This window comes from Pollachius pollachius (genome assembly GCF_949987615.1).
Source record: "Pollachius pollachius genome assembly, chromosome: 5".
Lineage (NCBI taxonomy): Eukaryota > Metazoa > Chordata > Actinopteri > Gadiformes > Gadidae > Pollachius > Pollachius pollachius.
Genome location: NC_136938.1, coordinates 17,299,063 through 17,325,886, shown reverse-complemented (window position 1 = coordinate 17,325,886; position 26,824 = coordinate 17,299,063). Strand labels below are relative to the sequence as shown.

Genomic DNA, 26,824 nt, shown 5'->3' with positions numbered 1-26,824 from the left:
ACTATACAATGAAATGAACTATTTTAAGACTTTTCTTTTAATTTTTAGTCTATACATATCGAAAGATATGTACAAAGACAGAGAGAGGGAGAGAATGGACCAGGGATCAGCTTCACATCTTCTTGACTCGCTTAAACTGCTGGGCGGTCTTATAGAAGGTGGACCTGGACTTGCAAGCCCCCAGCTTGTTGAGCATCCCCTCCTATTTGCTCCTCACCACCCTCCTTGGCTTGTTCTCGTCCGACGCTGGACAGAGAGGGGGGGGTGGAGTGTTTCAGAGAACAGATTGGTCAGCCCCTCTGCAGGACATGCTTCCAGGCCGTTTTTAAGGCTGGACTAGCATCAGATGTATTCCAACTCACCGACCACACGTTGAACCCTCATAGGTCTCCTGGTGACCGCCGGCTCTAGTTTCCCACGCTTGAAGGCCACAACAGCGGTCGCGTCTACCTCCTTGATGCCGCTGCGGGAACGTACACATTAGGTTAAACAACAGCCACGTAAGACGCAACATGTTCCGCTGCTCTTTCTCTCTCCCCCGTTTGGCCGGATCCCAGGGTGGACAGTGTCTGTAGTAAACCAAGAGGATACGATGTACTGTATATGTGGGTCATCCTGAGGCAGGATGGGTCCCACTATGAACTTTACCTGTTTAGTTTACGCTTTCCTATTGCCGCTGAAGTCAATGCCATGTAGGGCCGTTTGAAACACTTTCTGTCCAGCAAAGATGGCAACTTTAAACTATGGAGTGGATGGGAGAAGATAAACACAGAGGTGTGGAAAAGAATTAGTAAAATAAAATACACATAATATGTCCACGCTATACAATGGTAAGCAGTGGGTGAGAGTACTTAAAAAGTGCATTGCAATTTGCAGCAAATTTGCAAAAAATGTTCAGCAAGTTAACCAATGCACAAAAAGAAAAAAATACAGCCCAGACAAAAGACAAGCGTTTCGCACCCTCTGCTGGTGCTCTGGACGGCCCCTACGACCCTGGACAGATGTGGTTCAGTGGGGTCCGAGCCCTGCCACGGGGAGACGCCAGCGGGACCCGCCGACCAGGAGTGGGCTGCCGTTTGATCCTCGCCGTCGGGCACTTCAAATGTCACGTTGGGATCATAGTCTGCCTGCGGGGCGGCGGCGGCGCTTGGAGCACACTGCGGCAGGGGGGTGCCGTGCAGCGGGAACACGCCCTCCTCCGCGACCTGGAGGCTGTGTTGACGCGCTGACGCCGTCGCCGTGAGGCCGCGCGGCGGCAGCGACGCCAAGAGGTTTCTCCTGACGGGCCGCTTGGCAGCGGCTCCCTGGTCCCCTGTAGCGGTCAAGATAAAAGAGGCCGTGAGACACGCGACCACTGGGTTTCGACCGCGCTCGTCTACCCGGTGTGTGTCGCCGGACCACTATAGCTTTGACGTTTTTTTTTTGCTGTTGAACGCGAGAATCGCCTGCTCTGCCGCTTTGGGAGTTTGAACCCATCCCCACACGGCCACATGTAGTTAACAAGGACATGCACTGTGGTCGTGTTATGCTAATAGAACCAGAGACACGGTGTGCATTTGATGGTATGCTGTGGAGCTCAGCTCTACTGGAGTTACAATGCATCATGTAAAATATTACTGATATATTTACAAACAGACTCTTTTGCCTTTTAACAGTGTTATTATGAACATTCTACCACAATGGACATGTAAAAAGAAAAATGAACTGATTCAATTGGATTGTTTTTAACCAAATCAAAATGTAATATAGCCCGGCAAAAAGATGAAATGAACGTCGACAAAACAGACACCTAATGTATTCAACGATATATATAACCTGGACAGCTGAATGCAATATTGAAGCCATTTGAGTCATAGTGGATATAGTACAGCAGGACGGGCAGTCGGTGATAAATGCGGACTAGTGGTTCCTCACAATAAATGGCAGCAACGATCCTTCAATCCCATATTTTTGGCTTGTAGGGGATTAATACATGCATGAGTTGCTATTTCTGGTAGAAGCTCAGCTGTATTAGGGTCGCGTGGCTGCGGCTGCTGCACGGTTCTGGTTGGTGGGGACGAGGGGTTTACGTCTGTTGACGTTTCCCCTGCCCTGCTGCGGATCGGCATTTTCATGAATGAAGCTCAGGAGGGGATGGGGAGGGTTAGGTTCCAGATAGACAGAGGAGAGGAGGGGGGATGAGAGAGGGGGGGGTGGAGGTATGTACACAGCAGGAAGGAGAGCTTGAATCGAAACAAAAAGCCAGACAATCCGTCAGTAGCTCGGGCGAGGATAAGATAGCGCTGCTGCAATAAACAGGGCGGGAGGGGAGGATACAGGGGACGGAGAGGAGGAGGAAGCAGCTAGGGGGGAAACAGAACGGCTTTGTGTATGGGTGGAGACGCGTGTGCGTGCGTACGCGTCGTGCTCAAAATCAACGAGACGCTAAAACATTCCTATAAATACAGCCGGTAGCATCCAGCCCACAAAGGGTTAAGTCTCGTTCGTTCACAAAAAGCATTTCACTCAAAAATAAATATAAAAGAGTTGCCGTCCGATTGGCTCCTCGCACTGCAGGGTGGAGCCCTCTCTTCTCATTGGCTACGGGTAACAGCTGAGGGAGCCCGGCTGAATGACAAACACGAGTCAGGTTTAGATCCCTATAAATAACTCTGGGTGGGGGGGCAGGGGGCGGGGGGAAACGAGAAATAAAAACAAACCGATGTGACAATTCATCTTTGTCTTTCGCCATGCGGCCCGTTACCAGCTACGAGAGCACCATTAGCCCGTAACACAGCGATGCAATACGGCCACATCAGCCGATCAGTTCCCTCGATGGGACTCTTTGAGGAAAAAAAAAAAAAAAAAACACTTTAAAAAAGGGTTGTTTTTTTTTTGCAAATACAAGCACCGACAGAGACTGAGCAGTCTGTGGCGGGAGCACATTAGCATTCATAACCGCAGCCCAGTACGCTAAAGGACATGCGTGTTGGATAGGCTCTCGCATTAGTCCGGCGCTACGGTCAACCAGAACACCCCCACCTAGAGCACGATGCACTTCGTTCTCACGCCGCCGCGTCAACCAGTCGCCGTCTGTCTTTGCTGTGCAAACTCAAGAGCAGACAGACCAGACGGGGCCCCGGTTGTTCCCCCACTTGATATGAACGGTTAGGACATCTCCTGGGTGTTCGCTGCGGGTTTTAAAAGGGTATCTCGACACGGCAGCAACAGGCTTATTGTTCAATATATTCGAATATAGTCGATATCCTCGTTGGAGTGACATTATTGCCTATTGTTTACGTCATTTTCTTTGCCTGTGAGCGTTAACATGTGTGGCTCTGAATCATGAACGCCATGCGCTCCGACTGCAATCGCTGAAAGACGTTCCATCAGCTCACACCTCATGTTGAAGTACGTGCCTTCACATCTTTCCTAAAATGGAAACAGGTTTATGGACACTGGTCTTGGTGAACCCCAGAGAGAAAGGTAAAAAACCCATGCCAGATTGACTGCATTATAATATACATCATCCAATTTCTGGGATGGTATTAAAGTATCGCATTTGTGGGTCCCATTAGGAGACCAACTTCTGCGAGAGATTTGTGAGGACTGATCTAAGAATGCACCAGTCTCCTTTTTAGCACGCCTTTTTTGATGGTTTGGGGAATTTTCTACATTTGTATTAGAATTTTGGGACATTTACAGCAAATTAGGGATGTGCCTTTGGCCAGGGAGGGAATCACGGTTGACATCATGAATAAACTCCCTAGCAACACGGGGAACACACTGGGATTGGACTATGGTCCGTCCTGGGAGAAGATTATAAATGGAGAACATTCTTAGCTTTCATTATTGTTGATGATGTTACTTAGAGTATGCCTCACCTAATTATGCAAAATCATCATCTTCATGGCCAAAATTGGTTTAATTAGAGGTACAAGTGGGAGTCATGAAATGCAATGCAAAAAGCAACATGAGATGCTACATAAGATGACGACACACACACACACACACACACACACACACACACACACACACACACACACACACACACTACTTAAAATACAGCCGATATGAGAAAGTTATGCGCAAAGGCAAGACAATTAAGAGTGTTGCAATAAGGGACAATCCCAAGGGTAAACATGTGTATAGAGCTAGACTACAGACATTAAATATAATGACTATACTCTGCTGAGGGTGTTTGATAATGAACAGGATATGCTGGGCCTGTACTTTATACTAGTATCTGACCATAGTGCATGAGGACACAGGGATTTCCCACACTATGAAGGGCTTTTCATTTCATAGTTTCATTGCAGGTAATGTTCTGCACTTTTAAGGTTTTGTAACACCTCTACTCTGCGATCTATCAAGATGTTAACACACGGAAACGTCATCTTGACTAAAAACAACTTCTTAGTTTTTGTATATGGTATGTGTGAGGATTTTGGCAAATGAGGAAACATATCAGAGAAGAGTCACATTAAAATGACCCTTTGACAAATGACAAATATAAAGACCTCTCAGCTATGCGCAGTATCATTTGTTTAGCAAAAAACGCCAAATTAAATACCCTTTGCAGATGGCTTGCTAGCTAAATCCCTGACTTGCCCAAATAACACCACAATTAGACGCAATGTTTCTTTTGAATTAATTGTTCTCTTCTTAAAAAGCTACATTTTCCACAATGTGCATCTATAGAACATATATTCCAGCTGGTCTGCAGGAAACGTCATTACAGTCAATTCGAAGAGCTATATTTCAAGAGCTCCCTTGATGCCTTCCCCCAATGGTTCCTTATGTGTGGTTTACTTCCTTAGAATTGGCTTGGAGAGTTCCCTAGATTTTATTACGCAACTTTCAACAAGTACAGGATGTAGGTGCAGCTGCCCAACTGTAAATTGTATTACGTGTTCTATTTCATTTCATAAAATGTAAAGTTTATTCTGTGAGCAAATCTTTTTTGGGGGAGAATGATGAAGAGAAAGCAATGGAATATCTATGCAGGATCTTTTAGTGCTAGTCTTCTTGGTATTATCTTTGGCAATTCTGCACCTGAATACAAAACAATAATGTAATTAATGACTCATCCCACTGATCAGAGATAATAATAAACCCAAAACATACCTGCCAACCATGGACAATATTAATGAGTACCATACAGACGCATGCTGAACACTCGTTATTTTTTTCTTTTTCTAAAGGAATATTTCAGGAAATAAACATTCCCAATAACAATATACTCCCTTTCAGAAAGGTCATTAAACAATTCTCCTCGTTTCAAAACAGGGAAGACTGTCTTTTGCAGCAATCATACCATTATGATAACACCATCTTAAATTGTGCTTGCTCGTCTTTAAATAGTCATCTCTATGCATTACTCCTTGTTGGCTGATGTGCAGAAGGCATGTAAGGGTAGATTTGATGGCATGAGAAGGGGCCGTGATGTTGGGGTATGGGGAGGAACATTTTGGGGCATGCACCCTTATTTCATTAGTTGCTGCTCTGATTATCAACCCTGAGTGTTTCCTCATCCAACATGTCAACAACCTTGCCTCACATGCATTATAATACTGTCTATATTTACGTTATAAAACCCAACCTGAAAAAACAATCGTTAGCCTTATTTCAAGTGTTGGGTGAAATTCCATCTAGATAACGTTGTTATGATTAACTTAAAGAGGTTAGAGGGTAAGCTAGTGGATAGCATCTGAGCTATAAGATTTTAGTTTTTTTTAAGCATGTAACCGCTATTTTCACACATCGTATTTTAACAAGTACGTCCAATAGGACAACATTGAATCATCATTGTAAAATACAATAAATAAAAAACTGATAAAAAATTGAAAGACTTTTCCAATAAAATTTAATGCGAGGAACAATCAGTGCTCTGAAAGTTTTAGACCCTGAAGAACAAGAACATCTGCCAAAACAGAACCAATTTAGCAGCAATTCAACTGTTTTAAACCGATAAAGAGTGACAAAGTTGGAAGATAAACATAAGCCTGTTTGGAAGGCTTTTTCAGATGAAAATTTGTTTTTGAATTTCAATCGTTTTCAACAAGAGCGAAGACAGCGCAAGTGTTTTTTGAAAAACGCAAGGCCATATTTGGAAATCAATTGCTTCCCAGCCAATGCAAGGCCGTGTTTCATTGTGAAATGCAAATGTGAACACAAGGCCGGTCTGGCGGTGCTCAAGGTGGTATCTAGCAAGACTTAAGGTCTTAAAAAAGAACACAATTCAGATATTAACCTTTTAGTTTACTGCGTTATCTCTTGATTAAGGATTTTTGCAACAAAGACAACATAAAATAACCTTCCGCCATCTTCCAAATTATAAATGCAATCAAATGATTCAAAAAGCATTAGAAATAATTCTATGCCTGAACAATGGTGGCTACAAAGAGCCCTCATTACCTGCATGTTCAAAGGAGGTAAAAGATTAAAGTGTCAAATGACACCGTATGAGTGAGAATAGGTGAAGACACCGGGCAGAAAAGGGACAAAATATGAAACAATGGGCCGGAGCGGGAGCCGGCGCAGAGGGACAGGTGCTGAGTGTACCAGCCCATGGGTGATGGACAGCATCAAAGTTAAAGGAGGATTCGTTGGCCGGCTTTGGTTCACGCGCCATTGTCTGCCGCGGCTAGTGTGTCATAAAAGAGTGCTCCGCAGAATATCCTGGGTGTTGCTAGGTGGAACAACAGCATGCTGACCCAGACTAAATGTGATAGGACATAAAACGTGTTAACATCTTGTTTGGCGGCGATGGTCAAGATTAAGTCAGCGTTAAGGATGTTTTACCCAAAAGTGAGTCACAGTTCTAAGAAGACCTTTGGTTTTTAAGTTGCTTGGCTGATTCATATGTGAGTTAACATCTCATGTCTGACTGGCAGCTCATATCCATGGGCAGGGGTGCCAACTGGTGAGGACCAAAAGAAACATTAAAAATGAAGAAAATCCGGTGCAGGTTTGTTCTGCTCTGTCAAAGGGCCACACAAACGCCTGTTAGTGATATTCAGAGCCAATTATAGTTAACAGTTAATATTAGGATCTCAATGAGTGTTTGTTTGTTTTGTATCAGATTTGCTTCACTGACTCCTGTCTCTAATTAGAGCACCATTGAGCCTCCTCCAACTCAAAACCCCTCACTTGGAAAACAACTACACCAACTAACTTAATCACAGGTTACAGGTTACATGTGTAGTTTAGAGGTCCATATCAACTATTAAAATTATTTTCAAAGAAACTATTTACAGTCTTGTATAGGCTACATTAACTGTGGTAGTAGGCCAACTGTAGTGCTTGGTGGTAACACTGGTATATCTAACATTGGTTGGGAGGGGGGGTCTTCCATCCGTTTCATAAAACTGTATTCATTTTAGTAATGAATTACATGTCATACAATTTGTCCTTCTCCTAACTCTGTGTCCCAGTTCTCTCACATATGACAGAAAGTTAGACTAATTCTAATTATATTGGGAAGCATATGTATTATGGCATCCAAACTAGAGCAATATGATGCCACATACCTTGCCTGTTAATTTAGGAACTACCCTTTATGTGCAGGCATTCGTTCTTGCGAGGTTTGTAGAACAAGGTTTACAAATTAATCCAATGCAATAAAATATATCATCTTAAACCAGGAAACTCAAAACCTTTAGATATTCACTATCGGATAAATCTTTGGGAACTCTCCATTGCTGGTGCATTTAGAACCAATTGAGGGGAAACATGGGAGCGGATTTTGAGACGTAACATTTGTTACTTTAGAAAAGGCGAGCTGGAATGGGATTCATAGATGAGCTCTAGAAATACAGCTGGATAGATTTGTGGAATGAAATCAATTTGCCGCGCTAATCGGATCAGGTCAATAGTTTGCGAATCAAACGGCTGAAACAGAGCAGCATATGGTCAACGTGGGAATAAAAATGTCGAGATTCATTGAAAGGTGACACGTTTTCACCCTTGATGGAGGACATCACTAGAATGAAGTCTCATATACTTTTAGTAGTAGCAGGCCTTTATCACAGATGTGTTCTTGTCAGGGAAAACCCATGTGTTGCTCATTACGTTTAAAGGTCTAGTGTGGAGAATCTAGTAGCGTCTCGCAGTGAGGTAGCAGATTGCAACCATCTGAATACGCACAACGCTCCCTTTCCAACGACTAAGTTGACCTATAGAGGCATATATTATGTAAGGTGACAGTAGGTATTCCTAAATTATATCATCCTCGCTACAGCATAGAGTAGACATCATTCAAGTGATGAGGTTCCCTAATAGATGCATGAATTGTATTTAGACATTTAGTCTATAGCTTTACATTTATAGTATACAAAATAAATATAATATATGATTTTCTTTTTTAATTAACAGATGTTTTGGGCTACTGCAGAAACATGGCGGACTCCCTGGAACAGGACCGACTCTACAAAGATAGAACGGGCTCATCCAAAAGGTAACAGAAACACAATGATTCTTATCTGAATGGTATAATACACTGATTAAAAACATAGTTAAGAATATTAGATTCCATTCCAGCAAGTCCCTTCCGCTAGATGCCACTACATTTCTACACACTGCACCTTTGAATATGGATCTGTAGGCATGCCATGGCCCAGAAGTAATATATAATACACCTGATATACCCATATTATTATAACAATGTGTGTACATAATATAAATCCTTGACATCGGCATATTTTCAAATGATGAAGTCAGTCACTGTGCGTTTGACGGTTTTTGTTCATGGTGTTCGGGTTGGTGCTATCTATAAATCTATCTATCTTTATAGACATTTTGATTATTGCGCAATAAAGTGCAACAATCGAAACCATGCATTTAGATAGATTTACCCCACCGGGTCAACACGTTGGACGTGCTCTCGCTAGTACAGGTGAGGCGCGTCATGGATGCTCACTGATTAAAATCAATCACTTTTTTTTGCCAGCGCATTTGTCCATGGAGGGTCCACATGTTCCAAAACTTTAAATGACACTGTGGGGTCTTACGACTGCTGAATCTTTGTACTCACCATTCCCTCCCATACCACAATAAAGCTGGTTTCATATTAGAAATGTACCAACCTCACTGCGGTCTAGAACATTATGTTCTCTTATGTTCTCTACAAATCAGCTATCAATCAACCCTAAAGTTACCGATGATATGCTGTATATGTATTATACAATCCTGCAAATAGAAAGCATCACATTTTTTAATGATTAAATTGCTCTGACTCTTAATTCAGTCTTATTTTCTCTGTTGAATATGCTGAAATCAGGCTTCTTCTTTCCCCTCTGCGGCTGAAAAATACAGCTTATTTTTGCACATTGAAATGTGGCACAGCCGTACCATTTCAGTTTGTGCACCGAACCGTGGGTTCCATCCCGTATAATCAGTTTTGCTTTTTTTCACGGGAACCGTAAGACCGCGGTTATGTAAATACATAAGCAAATCAACCTATATTGGCCCAAAACTGGAGAAAGCGATGACTCACTGCAGGGGCTGTCCTGGTGGTAGGCGAGATGGGAAAACGACAGGATGGGCAGCAGGTCACCGCTGGTCGCCGACGTCCCGTCATCTGTCGTGGATTGCTCCCCGGCGTCCTGGTCAGCCCAGACCACACCCCTCTCCCGCAGCACCAGTTGTTCGAGCTCCTGGTACTCCAGGGAGTCGATTTCGCAGGCCAGTCCGGCCGCGGTCAACACGACTCTGTGACGACTGTGAGCGGGTAGCAAGATGTTCACCATTCTGTAACAAAACAACCAAAGACACAATTGTTTGTCAGCAGCGATGAACGCAATCAAACGTGTGCTTGGAGCATTTTGTATGCGGTGCATCAGGCAAACATATGAGCAGGCTTGGCGTGCAGTGTTCAGGTTAGAATGCGCATTGCGCTGCGTGCGGTCAACCTACTTCTGCGTGCGCTTGTTCTCCTGGTCCTGCAGTGCGGTAAGCTGAATCATCTGCTTGAGGTGCTGCTTCAGGTCGTTCACCTGCAACTCCAGTCTGTGGCAATACAGGTCCTTTTCCAAGACCTGCAAATTAATGGGGGTACACATAGTGAGACGAGCAGTTGTTGAGCTATCCCCTCTTGGTGGAGGCAGAGTTAAGATGAGACATCAGGTAAGCAAAAACATTGCGCAGGATCAGTGGTTTGATTTGGGCAATGTTTCCTGTAGGCTCTCGCCAAGGAATAATAACCAAAAAATAAAAGAATTGCATAAAAAACAACAGGTGACGTGTAAGAACTACGAAACAACAACATCGGGAACATTTGACCAGCAAATGCGTCATGGTTTTGGACCGGTTCCTGGAAAGGACGAAGAAGAAAAAAAAAAACATAACATGGAAGGATGGGTAAAGGGTATTGATTTATTCTCTTCAGTGAACTACGAGGGAGCTGAAGAAATAAAATGAGCACGGTTCTAATTACTGACAGAACAGATGGGAAGAAAACAAAGACAGTCACGACACCAGGGGAGGCACAGCCCACCTTCCAAAATAAACATACAAGAACACCAACAACTGAGCTTTAGTGGCAGGGGGGGGAAAAAGCCAAAAGCCAAAACAAATGCATTACCCCATCCGTTTTAAATATCGTAAACAGAAGAGGTTTCCTGAATATTTAATCGCTTGATGTTGCTGTTGGCTTTAAAATAACACTTTTAGAATACTATGAACAAATGTAAAACTGCAATTGAACAGGTAAAATATGTAAAGCGGGGCTAACGATGAAAGGCAGACTCATCAGCTTGCCATGAGCTCCGACAACATGGGATTGCCACTAGTTGAGTTTACACAATGGCTGAGCAAACGTGAATACAAAGAAAAAGGCATACTCAATCCTGAACCTAAGCCACTTAAACATTTAGTTCAGAGTGCAATTTCATCAAAATCGGACACAAAATACGTTTCGAATGGGCAGAATAAAAGAAATGTGGAAATCAACTTGGCAATGGTATGCGTGTGCACATGACTCTACGTCTAAAGTGCACAGAGAAATGCAGGAAGGTGTGGTGCTCTACTGTGATGATTCAGCTCATTTTAAATTAAGGGGATTGTGGGCGGTTGAGTTGTGCTGAGCAGACGTACAATTTTCATCGGTAAACAGATTAGCACCCCCCAACCCCGTTTCAATGATTGTGGCATTTCATTGTTCCAGACCCTGTAACCTGACAAACAACAAGATACGCTGCAAAGTAAGCAGAAAGAACCTCAGAACTTGGTGAGTCAGAGAGTGGTACAAGTACCTCAATAAACTACCCAACTCCTTTCTTTACTTTTTCATAGGAAACTGAATGGCAGCGTACGGGTGTGTGTGTGTGTGTTTGTGGGGGGAGGGTCCGTACCTCTGGAGGCTTGGCATTCTGGCCCAGCATCTTCATCTCGTTCTCGACGCGGTGGAGCCAGTCTTCGTTGTTTTCGAAGCATTTCTTGGCCTTGATCAGCTTATCGTGGATGTGGTGCTGCTTGGTTCTCAGGGAAGCGATCCTGCGCTCGTGCTTGCAGGTGGCCTGGTGGGAGTGTCATGGTTAGCCCACACATCCCATCCTTGCGAACCAGAACTTAACATAACAGAACCCATGGATCAACGGCCGTTTCATAACCATCAGAGGTTTCTAGGGGGAAGTACACAGGAAGTGACATTTGAGGAGCAGCACAAAATCGAGCGCGCTATAAACTCCATAAGTGCGGGAGGTGGGCTCGTAAGGCCGAGATCAGGCGGCCATCTAAACGCAGAAGGAGCATCGCTGTAGGGCGGAAAACCCCAGAGTGTGGACAACTATGAACTCAATAAAAGTGCGTTGATGACTCAGCGATTGCACCCCGGCAATTTGCGGCGGGGATCAAGGAATGTGTGTACGGCAGCACAAACAACTACCTTCTTGGTCTTCTCCTTGGCACAGAACGAGTGGACCTGCTGGTTGGCCTCCTCGCTGTGCCGCTGGCGCAGCGCGTTCTCCTTCAGCTGCCGCTCCAGATCCAGCTGCTCCCTTCTGATCTGGGCACGGCCCGAGAAGACCGCCTGCAAAGAGTCCGACAACCTGGGAGCGAGAGAGACCACATCCCATTTCATATGGCTTGTGTGGCACTATTTGGTAAAATGTATAGCTGCATATATGATAGATGTAAAGCTGTAAAGCTGATGTAAAGCTTTTCACAGATAAACTCTTCCACTTGAACGGCTTGATTTGCATGAGAACATTGTAGAACGAGCCAAAAATTGAGCGGTTTAGTTGAACAGAACTTATTGCAGAAAAAATAATCCAACAGCTCACGCGTCGCAAGGTCAGCGCTTAACCTCTAGCATTGTGTGACATGCTTTAACATGAGCAGTGTAGCGTTATAGAATTCACAATAATAAATAATTTTCTCCTGGCATTTTAGACTATCACACAATAAAGTCCATGCAGAACGTGAATCCTATTTGAAAAGGGAGCCATGCCCGATCCTCTGCCCTTTCTTTGTGAATAGGAGCGACAGAGGTGCTTTTCATGGAAATGTTTTCACAGGCTCTCTCCAAAGCTACAGCGACGGGGAGACAGGGGCGGTGGGGCGCATGCGGATGAACACCCGGGACCGGAGCCACGCAGCTGAAATGGGACTGTGCTCTCCACTGTAACCCTGGTGACGTAGGGGACTGTCGTGGCCTCGCTAGACGGCTGCATTTTTAATGGCGCGAGAAGCGCCATTAAAAGAGGAGCTCTTCAGAGGCTCCCATTGTGCGAGTTGTGAATCCTGATGCCAGTGAATGAAAATGTGTGGGAGTGAGACTCATTCAGTTTTTCCAGCCCCCACCCGCCAACCCCCCCACTCTACCCACTCCAGCAGATGCCACTGCATCCGTTCAAGAGAACTGAATCAAGAGGGTTCAGCAGTTTGTCTCCCGATTCCCAATGTTTGTTTTCTCTTTGGCCCTTGAAGGGAATAGACGTACCACCCCAGAAAAAGGGAGATGCTTCCAAATGGACTATATACAAACCTGGAAATTAACCTGGACAGCCTGATGTGGCATCACAATTAATGGACCTTCCAGAGACGCATGCTTACTCCAACACCACTCCATAGCTGGATGTTAATAATGTCTGCCAGTACTTACACTCAAACTCTAATTTATTAATAGAATAAGAATAAACTAGCACTTCTACACTTTATTCTAACTAGAGTGCTCTGGCTTGCCTCTCCCCGTCCTTTCAAGACTTACTGCTTAAACTCTGCTTGCTTCCGAGACCAGGTCAATTCTGAACCTCCAGGCCCCAAGTTATGGATCTTGCTCTCCTCATATTCCTTTAGCTTCTGCTTCAGCTTCAGGATCTTGGAATGAACAAAACAACAAACAGAGTTTAATATGGAAGTGAGGAGTTCAACACACATATCAATGTTTTACTCAAGACTTTTACGACTGTGGGCTTCACGCCATACCTCTTCCCGTTGTTTCTCACAGATCACCGCATACTGGCCGACGTGGCTGTTCAGGCTGACAACGTTACTATTCAGCTGCATGGGACACAAGGACAGTGAAGCGTCAAACACCATTGGTTTAAGCCAAGCAATGTTACACTTAAGATGACAGGGACCCCAAAAAGAAAAGAGAAAGAGGACTGACCGAAGACCTGATCTGCTTGGCTCTGTCTGCGTACTTTAGCGTGTTGTGGGTGTCGTCGTACATCTTGGACGAAGGACTTATGTTTGCAATCATGACCGTCCTGCAGTTTCCGCCCAAGGAGTCTTTCAGTAATCGCGTGAGCTTGCTGTCCCTGTATGGGATGTGACCTTTTTTATTCTGAAAGAAAAAGAAAATAATACATTAAACAAGCAACTTTAACTAAAATCCAAATTTAAAAGGCAGATTCTTGGGGCGCCCCACTGGCGCACTGGGTTAAAGTGCGTACCATATAGGCACAGTCCTGAACGCATCGACCCGGGTTCAAATCAAGTCATTTGCTGCATGTCCTCCCCTCTGTCTCCCATACCTTCCTCTCTATCTCTCTCTATAATAAAGCATGAAAATGCAAAAATAAATCAAAATAAAAGAAAAAATGCGGAATCTTTGGCATCATGCACAAGGATTCCTATAGTTAGACTTTGGGGATTTAAACTAGGACCATTTGAGCATCATTTTGGGCTTTTCCTATTACGCATTTCAGACATGCATTTAGAGCAGATATTAGCCTCTAAAAATGTCAAATATAAGAATGTCGGGTAAAAGTCAATCAATATAATATTGATAATATGTCCTGTTCCAAAGCTTAATGAACTGGGGATGTGAGGACCCGTGGCTCTACGTGAAGCTCATAAGCCCCAAGTAACGCATATAATATGGCAGGAGTAACACTCCAGAGCGGTGACTAAGACAGACTCGAGCACACGGCCCAGGCAAGGACACAGAGATATCATTGCCCAAGAAGGAAGCAACCTGGCCAGGACATATCCAGTTTCCAAATGGCTGTGGCACATGTGTGCAGCATTTCCTGAATGCATGTGGCCTGCTTGTACCTGGTCCCCTTGGGACCGGCACGTAAACCGAGAAGACTGGTTGACAGGTTAATGTATGCAACTGGAATGTAACAATACCCAAAACTCTGACTCTCAACTTCCCCCCATTGAATCATCGGAAGGCTAGTGGCTTGTCGACATTCACACGAATAAATCAACACAACTATGGTTAACTGAAACAACTTTTAGATTTATTTTTGCTATCTAACTGAACTTGAAGATTTGTTGATACAGTAGAATAAAAATGTATGAAATTCATTAAATAAAAATATTCTAATAGGATGACCTTCATTTCAACTTTAGGAAGGAAATAATGTAGGTGTTTAAGGTGTTATTTTGTTAATAATCATTCAACAATGTCCCCATGGTGATAAATCTTTTGTTTCTTAAGGAAGTGATACACACACGCAAACACAGGAATGCATGGGGCACACAATGTTTGCTGGAATAGACTCAAGCCCTAACAACAGACCATGGGGTGAAAGCATAAATTATATATAATCCCTTGTAAAAAAAATAATAAAAGAAAGTGTAAAATATACACATGCCTTCGTTGAGCCTCTCTAGCAAAGGCATGTTGTTTTGCATAGATGTTCACGCACATTGAAAAACAAAAGCGGATAATCTGAATATAACAAAAGAAAAGATTAGACAAAAATAAAAAGACAGCTATATCACCTGCTGCAGGGATAACATTTCAAAATACTATTTAAACAAATTGGTAATTGTGATTTCAATGTGCACTTACCTTTGGGTCAGCAAGAACATTAATAACATTCCCCAGGGCGAGCAGGGAGCGGTTGATGTTTGAACCCTCCCGCAGACGTGCCCCTTGGGCATTGGTTGCACTCGCTCTCTCTGATCCTGCCAGGTCAATCAGGCTCATTTTGGCAACACACACGTTAGGATTGAGGCCAGCATTCTTGTCCTGCTGCTTTAAGTATATCTGGAGACGCAGACAAAACAGTTAATGGCCACAAATAATTTCCCCTGTTTATAATCGGTATAGTTATAATTTAATAATTTGCAGGTAGTTTAGCGATGGGAATTGAATTATATTCCATCTATTCATAAAGTTTAAATACCTGGAAAACCGCATGGGAGCGCGATGAAGTGGCATTCATCTCAGTGGGATGCTGTGACCTGTTTCGATTGCCATGATCCAAAGCCTTAAGAATGTCATCTGCAGATTTGGACTTTAGAAAAGGTTAGGCAAGTTACCATTTATTCCCTCGTCAACCCTAAACATATATATTCTTTGTTAGTTTGATTGTTGCAATAAAATCAACATTATTGGGCCAATAAAAATAAATTACTGCAAGGCATCCAAGCAATCTAGTACATGCAATTGCTGCACACAAAAGGCTTCATTGATAATTAATATTTGCAGAATGATTTTGCAGACATGGAATGGCGTACGTGTGCAGATTGAGGGTTGATGGAATATGACAAAGAACATGTTGATGCCATTAATGGCATAATGGAAGTACAACCAGCTTCTATAGAATAATGGTGTAACACAGGACACCTATGCTGTACTCACAGTGCATACCACAAGTGACATCAGAGTGATGCTAATTAACATGAATGATCCGAGTACAAACTAGATTCTTACTAAGAAGCCGTAATTTGAGAGCATAACAGCAGTAGATAATGCCACACTGCTTACAATATTTCATGTTTCAGAGATTGCACATCACTTTTCTTTCTGATGTTTAAGGTGTTGCACGTGTCAGCTAAACTAGGTTACATCTGTAACACAAACGGTGAAATATTTCCATTGACAATTTGGTTTTTGGCTAAAGCAGAGGCATCTCGACTGATCAAATACAGCTTTTCCTATTTACCATAACACATCTCACTGTGTTGCCTCCGTATCCCATTGACGTCAGGGCATTGACGTACAGATATAAGCGATGCATAGATACAAGAAAGCTAAGACACTGCTCTCCTTGGAAACTAGACTACATACCAACACACAGAAATTCTAGCTATTGGGCTCAACTAGATTATGTAATGATTAAGCATTGCTAATACGATAGCATGTCCATAGCTAAGGCCCTGGAGACTGTTCAACAAAAGCTCACAGCAATGGAAGCCAGACTACTCAGATATATCGGAGAAGAAAAATAACAAGTGGTTGCTTTACTTAAGAGCCATTAAAAAGTGTTTTCCCAATTGCAGAAACAAATCAACAGAAGTTCCACCAAAAAAAAAAAAAAAAAATCAACATCAATTGAGAATCACACTATGACTTCAATGAGGAATTACTGCTTTGATCAAGGAAATGGGACAGCCCAACTCAGGTACTAATAAGCTTGACATGCAAGCAGTTAGCTTGCAACTTATGCAAAAAGTTACGACATGGATCTTCTTAGTGCTTCCGCCATTTATACTGTCATGTCACTGTCGTATACACAATTGATTTGAGAAGCAATTGGGTTGTATTTGGTTGTAGAAAAACTGCTGTATCTGTGTCTGTCTCCCTACCTGCCCGGTTACCTGCACGCACTTTGCCTGTGTTCTCATAGAGTATGACCAGAACCTTCCACAAGGCAAAGCAGACCCATTTGCTAAAGCTAGCGGGCTAGTCATGTGCTTAGGGGGAGTGGCTTTGGCGAGAGGCCTGAAGGGAGGGATTGGAACTTTTCAATTGGCTACTTTACAAAAACTAGCTCACTCTAGCTAGTTATCTCCAGATCGCCTACCCTATCTTTAATGTTTTTCCATTTTTAAAACATTCGCTTTGGGTGACTTAAAAATGGCTATCACAACACCATATTTTTGCATTTTACTCCCCATCTGGAGCCTTGCATGAAGTTCAATGTGTCACCTTTTTAAATTATACAATTATTCATACACTAGGTCACGCCCTTCTTCATAGCAGGAGATTGGAACAAAATACTACATGCCATAAATGCCTCAAAACAAATGCGTCTCAAGCTAACATTGAGGCTTACACATCTGTTTTATAATTGTTTTAATTTTGCATTGTGGTGATGCAGTATGCATACCTCAATAGACGGATCTGGTGGGTGTTTTAAGATAATGTCCAGGCAACACTAGCCTTGCGAGACCATCTTGATCTTGGAAGTACCCAAGTATTTTCTAATTGCAGATCAGTATAGGTGTGGGAATCACAAAATACGATACGATTCATGGCCCACGATACCGATAATATCGCGATCCAGCGATAATGAATATAATGTTTGTCAATTACATAACGATACATCACTATATATATGATGAACGATGAAAACAAAAATACATAAAATGCCAGAAAAACCCCCCGTAAGGAATGAAATCGTAACAAATGGGGGGAAGCTCTGGGGGAAGATATATCTGCGGCGATGATCGGCGACAACAATTCATATTACTCTCTGCGGTTTGCATCGGGGCGAGCCAGTGTGAACGAATAATCACAGCCACGGTAAAAAACGACCACGTTTTTGACCATGCTGTTGGTGCCCTCATTGGGAACATGACCCCCTTAGGTTTCGATTAAGAAACACGAGTTTGAACATATGAAGTTAATTCAAACTATCATACATTTTTTTATATATCATTTTGAATAATCGAATGATCAAATTATCCAACACTTGGAGGGGGGGAGGGGAAATAAATCTTGGTGATTACATTGAAATACACTGTGACAATGGTTGTGTGTATGAGGGGAGGCGGGGAGGGGGTCAGATACACAATTCTCCACTTACCTGATGGAGGGATAGACCTTGAACCACAACTTTCCTCGAATCATCTTCCCTCACTGCCAATGGACCTTCATTAGTCATCAGGTCCCTGATTTGCTCATTATACACCTGTCAAAGCAAACAATGTTTTAGGCCTGCTCGATTATGGAAAAACTCATAATCACGATTATTTGTCAATATTGAACTAAAGATTTTTCAACTATTTATTTTTGAGTTTGAAAACAAGATGCATTTATTCAGCATTTTTCTCCAAAAAAAACACAAAGGTGTATGAACAAATGTCTCCAGCTGCAATTTACAAAAAACTTTTAATGAATAAAACAAATATACTTAAAAAAAAGGAAAGAAGATATAGTTTCAACTCGATTATATTAGTTTGGAGATCGTGGGCCCTTGAATCGAATTAAAATGACCAAGAATCTGTCGTGGGCCGATTTAAACATTGCGAAACGGTTGAGTGAAGCTTCAACCTGATATCAAGACAGTCAACTCATTTCATGCCGTTTCCATACGGATCCGGAAATGAAACAAGGAAGCGGGGAGATCCACATAGGTGTTTGTGAATGTCTCCGCACGCGCCCTGCGTCTTGCGAGCTGGGAACCATCGGAGTTGTGAGTGAGCGAATAACAGCGATATGTCCGAAAGCGGTGAAACGATTTTCAGTGCACCAGCGAATCTGAAATCAAACGTGTGGAGGTCCTTTGGGTCTTATAAGGAGGGGAATATTGACAATAGCAACGCTATTTTTAAAATTGTGTAGGACAGCGATGAAGTCTATAAATAAAGAAATAGACATGTAGTTCTAAATTTATGAATGCGTCTTCCATTTTTTCCCCATGCCATAAAGAAATAAATATAAAAACCTAAGATTCCATGGTCCCTATACCATATATATTTGAAAGTAGGCCATGTCTCTTCTATAGAAGGCTTATAGAAAAATAATGTGTTATGTTAATTTGCATCGAATCGTTCCATATTAAAATGTATTTTCCCTGAATTATATCATAGCACATGTATCTAGATAGGTATCGGATCAAAAGTTTAAATTCTGAAAGCTAGACAATTGGTGGGTGAAATGAGAATCAGTGAGGAAATTGCTTCCAGAAATACCAAAATGTCTAGATTCAGAAGGGATATATTTGAATGGGATTCACCTCTACATGCTCTGACCTTCCCCTTGCGTTGTGTTTCTTTTGTGGGGAGAAATTAGGCAACAGTTGCATGAAGCACAGGCCCATGTTTCTCACTAAATTGTGAGTATTTGCACTCTTCTACTGTTCATGGTTACACTTCCAAATAGAACGCATAACCATTTTTTATGTTCCCCTTTTTTCCTCCCAAACACTTTGTGCCGGTGAAGGGGGTACTCAACTGAAAATATAAATAGCTAAATATCGTAGAGGGGGTACACTAGTAGAAGAACCACTGATATAGATAATATGACGATTATGTAGTGAAGTTTGCTTAGTGACCAAACAATTTCCAATATGAGATGTAGGTTACTTTATCCGCCCATGCAGGTGCAGTTTGCTCTCAAGAGAGAGCAAACTGCACCTGCATGGGTGCAGTTTGGAGCGTTCCCCCGTAGTACGGTCTTTTAGGGTGGTATAAACAGTCATTCAAACTAAAAAACAAAGTCTAGTCTGCTTGAACATAAGTGTCTCAGTCCGCTTCCAAGGGAAAACTGGTTGGGTTTGCTTTAGGTTTGATTCTGATCCCAGCCTGCTATTTGCTCCCAGCGTGTTTATTAAGCCTACACAAACCAACACAAAACATAAACCGAAAACACAAAACAACCCTATTTTTAAATGAACAAGCCATTACAATATTTTCAATATGTATATTTCAATTATCCTCATAATTCTTTCCATTATTGTAGATGTGTCTATTTCCAGAAAAAAAGAAATCACCCATACCAACTGCAGTACTATCGTGCAACAGTGGTGGAAACACATTGGCTTAGAAAATTAAGATAGGCAAACCCTGAGAGGAGCTCAACATTTTGATGCACTGTGTTTATCGATTTGGATAATCCTATTTGTGTGTATGTGGGAGATTAAAGATATTATATTTTAAATAATAAAAAAGGTAAAACTTTTCAAGTAAAGTATGTTTATATTTAGTTTGAATTATTCTTCTGTACGAAGGAGGAGTTGAGTGGGGATACGTGGGGGGTAGGGCTGTACGTATGGACTAAAATGTATATCACGGTATGATTTGAGGCATAGATGGTATTATAATATCACGGGTATGTTCATTTTATCTTGTAATGTCGATATAAATGCTTCTGAAGGGGTAAAATAATGGTTAGGCAGCAAAAATGTGTAGAAAAAAATACTAAATCTTTTCTCAAGTTACTGTCATCTCTGAAAAACACAAATGTTTAATAGTATGGATTTCTTTCCCTCTTGCTCACGGACCTTGCCGTATAGTTTTAGCATCTCAATTTGGATGAAGTGTTTGCGTGCAGGTAACACATACCTGGGATCGAGTGTTTTGAACATTTCTTTAAAGCCCTATCGACATTTTGAAAGGGAACCATGTCCTTACACAGGTAAATAGTGACGGCGTTTGTTATCTAATTCCATTGCTGGCTTTTTGTCGTAAGGACTGGCTTTGGAAAATGCCTACGGAAGCGATATCTGAGACGCAGAGAAAGCTTCACGCTACCAGGGTCTGTCTCGTAAGGTGTGGAATGAGAGCTTGTGAAGGGACTATTGCGAAAGCACGCAGGCGCGCTTGCTGGTCGCATACTGCCTGAGAAGGCAGTATCGCTGTCAAACCTGTCCCTAGGAAAAGTAACGTAGCGCCGAATTGAAAAAGGAACTACGTTTCGTTACCATATATTCAGTTATTACATGTAAATTTACTTTCTTTATGAAAAAGTAGTTACGTTACTGTATATACTTGTTAATTATTTTGTAACACGCCACATCCAACACTGTCTACCGGACACACTGGTCTCGGCAAAACCTCTACCGTAGCGCAAATTCACACCAGTGTACTTTCTATACCGTTTATACCGTACACCCTAGTGGGGGGGAAATACAAATATAACTAAACATGTGCCCCCCTGTCACCGAAGAGGTACTTTACTTTTTGGAGGCATGCTCACATGCAGTTTCTATACGTGTACCAACTTTGACAACCCTGGATTAGCCTTTGGAATGGTTGAAGTTAGCGTTTTTCTCCAGGTTGACTTGATCAACGAATAGGTCCCTTGGGATATCTCACACAAATCTGCCATTTTTAAAACATTCAAAATAAAAATTCCACCAAAAGGTCGGACAGTGTAAAGGAGTATGTGGGTCATTTGGGTTTACAGGTCAGTTTTAAAGGCTTTCCAAAACTTTCAAGGTACAGCTAAATCAACTCGATGGACCATATGGGACCTTGGGGCAAAAAGATTCAGCACGTCAAATAATCAAATAATCAGTCTAGGCTGCAGTATGTAACGACTCAAAAACACATTGAATGATTTTTTTTAAGAAAAATAATTTACCTCAAGGTATGAGCATTTAACTTCAAACACTTTGTCCTCTTTAACATCCTCCATGCGTTTATAAAGCTCCTTCATAGTGCGATACATGACTCCTGGCTCATCAGGGGACCCTAGCATTGTATGTGTTTTTCCTGCCCCTGTTGCTCCATAGGCAAACACTGTAAAGAAAAAAAATATATATGGAATAAAACATGTTAAAACCAAATTATCAATACTTTTATCAATCAAAAATCAACTACTTGTACTGAACGTTGTGTTCCCTTCATCTCAAAAAGTGCAACTGGATTGGGATCTAGGGACTGTGCAGTAGTCATACACTGCCAGAAGTAAATAATGTTGGTGGAACCTGCTTCGGTGAATATGAGCCATGGAACCTCTTGCTAGCTTTAGCCACTGGAGAACAAGTAAGCACACATGGTAAGCAGTGCTGTGCTGGTATGCAATCACATTCAAATGATGCTAATAGCCTTTTTGTGGCTTGAACCACGGATAGGATGGAATCGTGAAATGTGCACGTCATAGCGGTTGGACAATCATCCTCATCATCCAATCATCCACATGTCTAGTTTAGTACACCGTCAGAAGTATTTGTTCACGTTACTTTGCCGTGTCCTTTAATCTGAAGGGTTGTCGGTGATGACATACTCTGAAGGGGTTCTGTTATTATGTACATTAGTAAAGTGGAGCTTTGGCTTTTTTCTTAACTGAGATTATACTTCTTGAGTAGTTATACAAACACTTGCTAGTGTCAAAGGAGTGTGATTGAGAGTGTTTAGACTATAACATAGTAATATATTGCACTTCCAAAAAGATGACAAGTAAATAATAACTACAGAAATAAGATAAATTTAAACACAAGTAAAACATTAAACAAAAACAACGACTTATCATGGGAATTTACCTGTGCAGTTGAAACCAATCATGAAGCCATCCAGGACACCTTTCGTTGTGTTCTCAAAGATTTCTTCTTGCGTAGAGTCTTCTCCAAAAACATTGTCAAACACAAATTTGAGGTCTTTGTTAACCAACCTGACTTTCCTCTTTTGTATTTTGGGTATTCCAAAAGATGATATCTGGTTTTCCTTGGGGTCAAATATCAACATGCGGTCATCCACAACATGGATAACCTTCCTCAAGTCGTCACCCTTTTCTTTGCTGTTGACTGGCCTGACTCGTACAACCACCTTGACATGGTTGCAGACCTCAGTCGCCATTAAGAATCTTCTTGAGAAACTGTGAAGAAAAAAAGAAAACGATGTAAACAATAGTGAGGACACTTTTTTGGAATGAGTATGTTTAGAAAAGCATTAAACCCAATTATAAGTTAACTGTATTTGTTAAAAGAGCAAGACATTTTTGTATATATGTTATACAGCCATAAGTGATACACAGTGTATGAGGACCCACGCATTACAGTTTTGGTTTCTGAAAGCATCTGCATGTAGTGTCTATACTAAATATGTATCAACCTATTTTTCTTGATTAAATATTGGTCTGACAGTTGACATAATCTATGATTGGGTGACTGACAATCATAGGTAAAGCAACAGTGACGACGGCAGCACTTCTCACAAGTGAAAGCTATATCGATTTTGCTGGGTCAGAGCGTCGTGGTTCTCATAGTCGACCTGGTCACATGTGGACTAGACAGGAAGAAACGAGTAAAAGCCAATTTAACCTTGTTTTCATCATTAGAAAATAGGTCTCACAAATCGGAAACATGGTTATCAAGAGTCTATAGGGTCTTCTACATGACCAGTCCAGGTTTGGTGGGTCTAGATATTGTCGTTTTCAATGTAGACCCGCTCTTATGTGGGCTAGAAAAGGTAGACAAGATAAAGACAATGTATCTTAGTTTTCACAAATAGACAAGAGACCTCACAAATCGGAAACATGTTTCTAACGATTATTTTGGGTCCATCAGATATCCTAGTTTGGGGGCTCTATGTAATTTCGTTTTCATTCTATACCCAGTCTCAAATGGACTATAGAACAGAAATTACTATGTCCTGCCAGATTCACAGATAATCACATTCAGGTATTGTTAATCAGTCGTTGTCCTCTCGCTTATCATTCGTTGTCGTTGAGGATAAATTGCAATTTGATTAACGAAAGCGAATATGGGACACGAAACCATCTTATCCAAGACCCACCCGACCGACCCCAACACCACAACAGTAGGAATAAACATTTTCCAAAATTCCAATTCAAACCAGTTGATTCTTTAATAACGACTTTATTTCCTTTTTTGGACATTTGCTGTTGTTAACCTGTCAGCAACTACCAAATCCAAATAGATAGGCTAATTTAAAATGGTATCGCCATAACCGTTAGCATCAGTGCGTTATCTTAAACAGTTCAACCAATTTTGAATACTTTATTTTCAAAGTAGTACGTATTGGATCTTACCCTGAATCAATAGAAGGCGTTTTTTATTTGTGCATCAGATACAGTTATGATAAAGTAAATCTAGATTACAATATGCCAGATGAAGGATCACTTACCAAGAGACAAGCGCCAAGAATTTCAAAAAACCTCTTCCACCGGAAGGGCAAACATATCCGTAAACCGCGTCTGATTGGATAGACAGATGTGACGTCCATAACATGCTACTAGTGTAGGAGGAGTTAAGCTCGCAAACCAAGGTAAGCTAACCAAATAAAGTTCCAATCTTGAATACCACTTTTGGTCAATATTTCCCCCAGCAATACCATTGAGCCTTTTAGCTACACCACAGCTTGTTGTTGCTGACTGTGTAATAAATCACTACAGTTACGCACCTATGCCAATGTCTCTATTAGTTGCTTTCGTGGTGTAATTAAACAGCCAAGGTTGTGACAGCTAAAGCCCAAACATCTCCCCGCCACTCCTCAGTGGACTACACACGTTTTTAAAAAAGAACACCTGACTTTACTTGTTACATATAGACAATAACCAGACATCTGCGCAGAACTCCTAATCGTTAATGATGTAAGAGCATTGTTAAACACGAGGGCAGCTAACCCCCAGACTATTTGCAAGGTTACAGATTTTTTACCCAGTGTTGATTGTATCAACCCTGGGTAAAAATGTCCATGGTGGAGTAGTTTCACTCCTCGTTTCCATTCAAAAAAAAAATTCGCATGTTCAAGTTGGCTGCACACACCACTTGAAATTGTCAATTTGATGTACGAAGTATGAAGATAGAAGTTAAGGTCCGGGTTTAGTGTCAGCATGGATCCAGCGGATGCGACAGGCAATATGTCCATCGCCAATCAGCTGTGGTGGGAAAATGTGATGCTGTTGTCTCTTTGCAAGTTTTATAAGGGAAAGCTTTTGCTTACAACTATAAAACACAATTGAATCTCACTATCTTATTAGGATAGTTCACAATATGTTGCAATACAATAGAAAGGTGTCAAGTTCTTCTCTGTCTGCGATACAAACCTAATAAATATTGAGTCATGAGTGCTGCAGGTAACGTCAATACCAAAGGCTAAAGGTTCAAATGTCTACAGGTAAACGTTAAGGGTCATACTTGCGTTAATTTGACTCATTGCTACTGTTTGGGATTGTCTTGTATTTTAAAGGTAACAAAACATTGTTCAGAGCAAGTTTGGCAACCGTTATGTCATATTCTAACTGGGCACGAGTTGCGACAATATGCACAATGGATTTGATGGGCAATAGTGGAATTTCCAGCCACCTTCTCCTTATTTGTCTTTGACAGAAAATCATGAAAGTTTGTGATTTTTGTGTAATATCCAATCAGACAAAACGTTTTTGACGAGTGGATATAGATGAACATGTGAAGGAGTGGAGTGAAATCCATCTTTCTGCTGAGCATTTCAGTGGCTAGACTATTTCACAATATAATTATAATTGGATAACTTTAACCAATTTAAGTCGTAGACACTAAAGGGGTTTTAGTGTATATTTCCTCTTCATGGTGATCTCTTAAACTCACGGTGACATTAATCAATATGCAAATATGTTGTTTTTCAAGGTTTCCATTGATTGACTTTTTAGCAGGATAGCTTAAGTATTTCAGGTTTAGTGTTCACATTGTATTTTATTTTGCCAATGGCTCTACTTGTTTCATACATTTTTAGGTCTTGGGTATAGACACAGACTCTGTACTGTTAACTGTGTTTGTCTACTCTTTCTTATGTCATTATTTTTCCATAACATAAAAATAGTATTTTCTTCTTCCTTATTGAAAGAAATGTATTTACCTAATATATTTCCTCTTCTTTTTCGTAAAATGCTTTTGACAGGACCATGAAGAACCTCATATTCAGACTCGTGAGCTTGAGTTCAAGTAGTGACATTTCTACAGCATGTAGGACGAGACACCACGGGAGATTCTATCTGCACGTTTGGGCATCTGGTTTGTCCTACAGACATTGCCACCAGAGTACATCACAACTTCCTCCTCTGATCGCTGAACAGCTACTTCACAAGCCTGTGATGTTAAACGAGGTGCTTCATTGCTTAGACATCCAACCAGGACAGGTAAAGTCTATTTATCTTAATATTTCAATGTGGCTTCAAAATTTGGCCTTTTGAGTGTTATCCCCTAACATAAGTAAAACCACATTCCATAGCCTTATCTTAGTTTTTTTCTTTCAAAAACCTATTGCATGTGTTTTATTATCTCAGATTATGTCCTTTAGTTAGGGTGGTTTTGTTATAGACAGCAGGACACTACAGAAAGTGTAGGCTTATACAGATGTGTGCTGATCAATATGGAAGCTGGTCAGTCACCACACATCTGTAATACAGCAGTTTGATGGCAAATAAAGTATAACCTAAATAAGACCCATGAGGTACACCAAATTCTAACCTTCATCATAGTGACCAAAAAATTGCATCGTAGCTATATTCTTGAGGAGTGCAGTCTCTGTATTGAGCATCACTCACTTTTTCGCTCAAAGATGACTCAACAAAATAGGCTTAGTCATCCCTGGGATGTGGATGATTTCAGTATGACAGATTCACAACTATATACAGAGTTCCTTTTGATAGAAAAGGTAACTCCTGCTCACACTTAACAAATATGTTCTCTCTCGGACATTGGTATTTCTCCAGGGGGGAAAAATGATTCCCTTGTTACTATTTGGTAGATTGTATTTCTAATTATTTCATTGAGTT

The 26,824-nt window shown here is 41.5% G+C and overlaps 2 protein-coding genes across 2 annotated transcripts in view; one reads left to right on the top strand and one right to left on the bottom strand.

The window, feature by feature from the left end:
* Positions 1 to 22,905, bottom strand: kif18a (kinesin family member 18A; the record flags this gene model as incomplete). Its single annotated transcript, XM_079736573.1, has 16 exons — positions 1 to 246; positions 363 to 463; positions 649 to 741; positions 961 to 1,312; positions 9,476 to 9,729; positions 9,895 to 10,016; positions 11,331 to 11,495; positions 11,864 to 12,026; positions 13,187 to 13,296; positions 13,405 to 13,479; positions 13,589 to 13,765; positions 15,227 to 15,424; positions 15,564 to 15,674; positions 18,192 to 18,296; positions 21,692 to 21,849; positions 22,593 to 22,905. The coding sequence occupies 16 exons, from the start codon at positions 22,903 to 22,905 to the stop codon at positions 203 to 205; spliced, it is 2,541 nt and encodes an 846-aa protein (XP_079592699.1). The 3' UTR covers positions 1 to 202.
* Positions 22,906 to 24,307: 1,402 nt separating this feature from the next.
* mettl15 (methyltransferase 15, mitochondrial 12S rRNA N4-cytidine) overlaps positions 24,308 to 26,824 on the top strand; it is a 37,190-nt gene continuing 34,673 nt past the window's right edge. The window contains exons 1-2 of the mRNA XM_079737407.1: positions 24,308 to 24,336; positions 25,948 to 26,185. Coding sequence (XP_079593533.1) covers positions 25,952 to 26,185 — 234 coding nt within the window. The 5' untranslated portion in view covers positions 24,308 to 24,336; positions 25,948 to 25,951. The remainder of the gene's footprint in view (positions 24,337 to 25,947; positions 26,186 to 26,824) is intronic.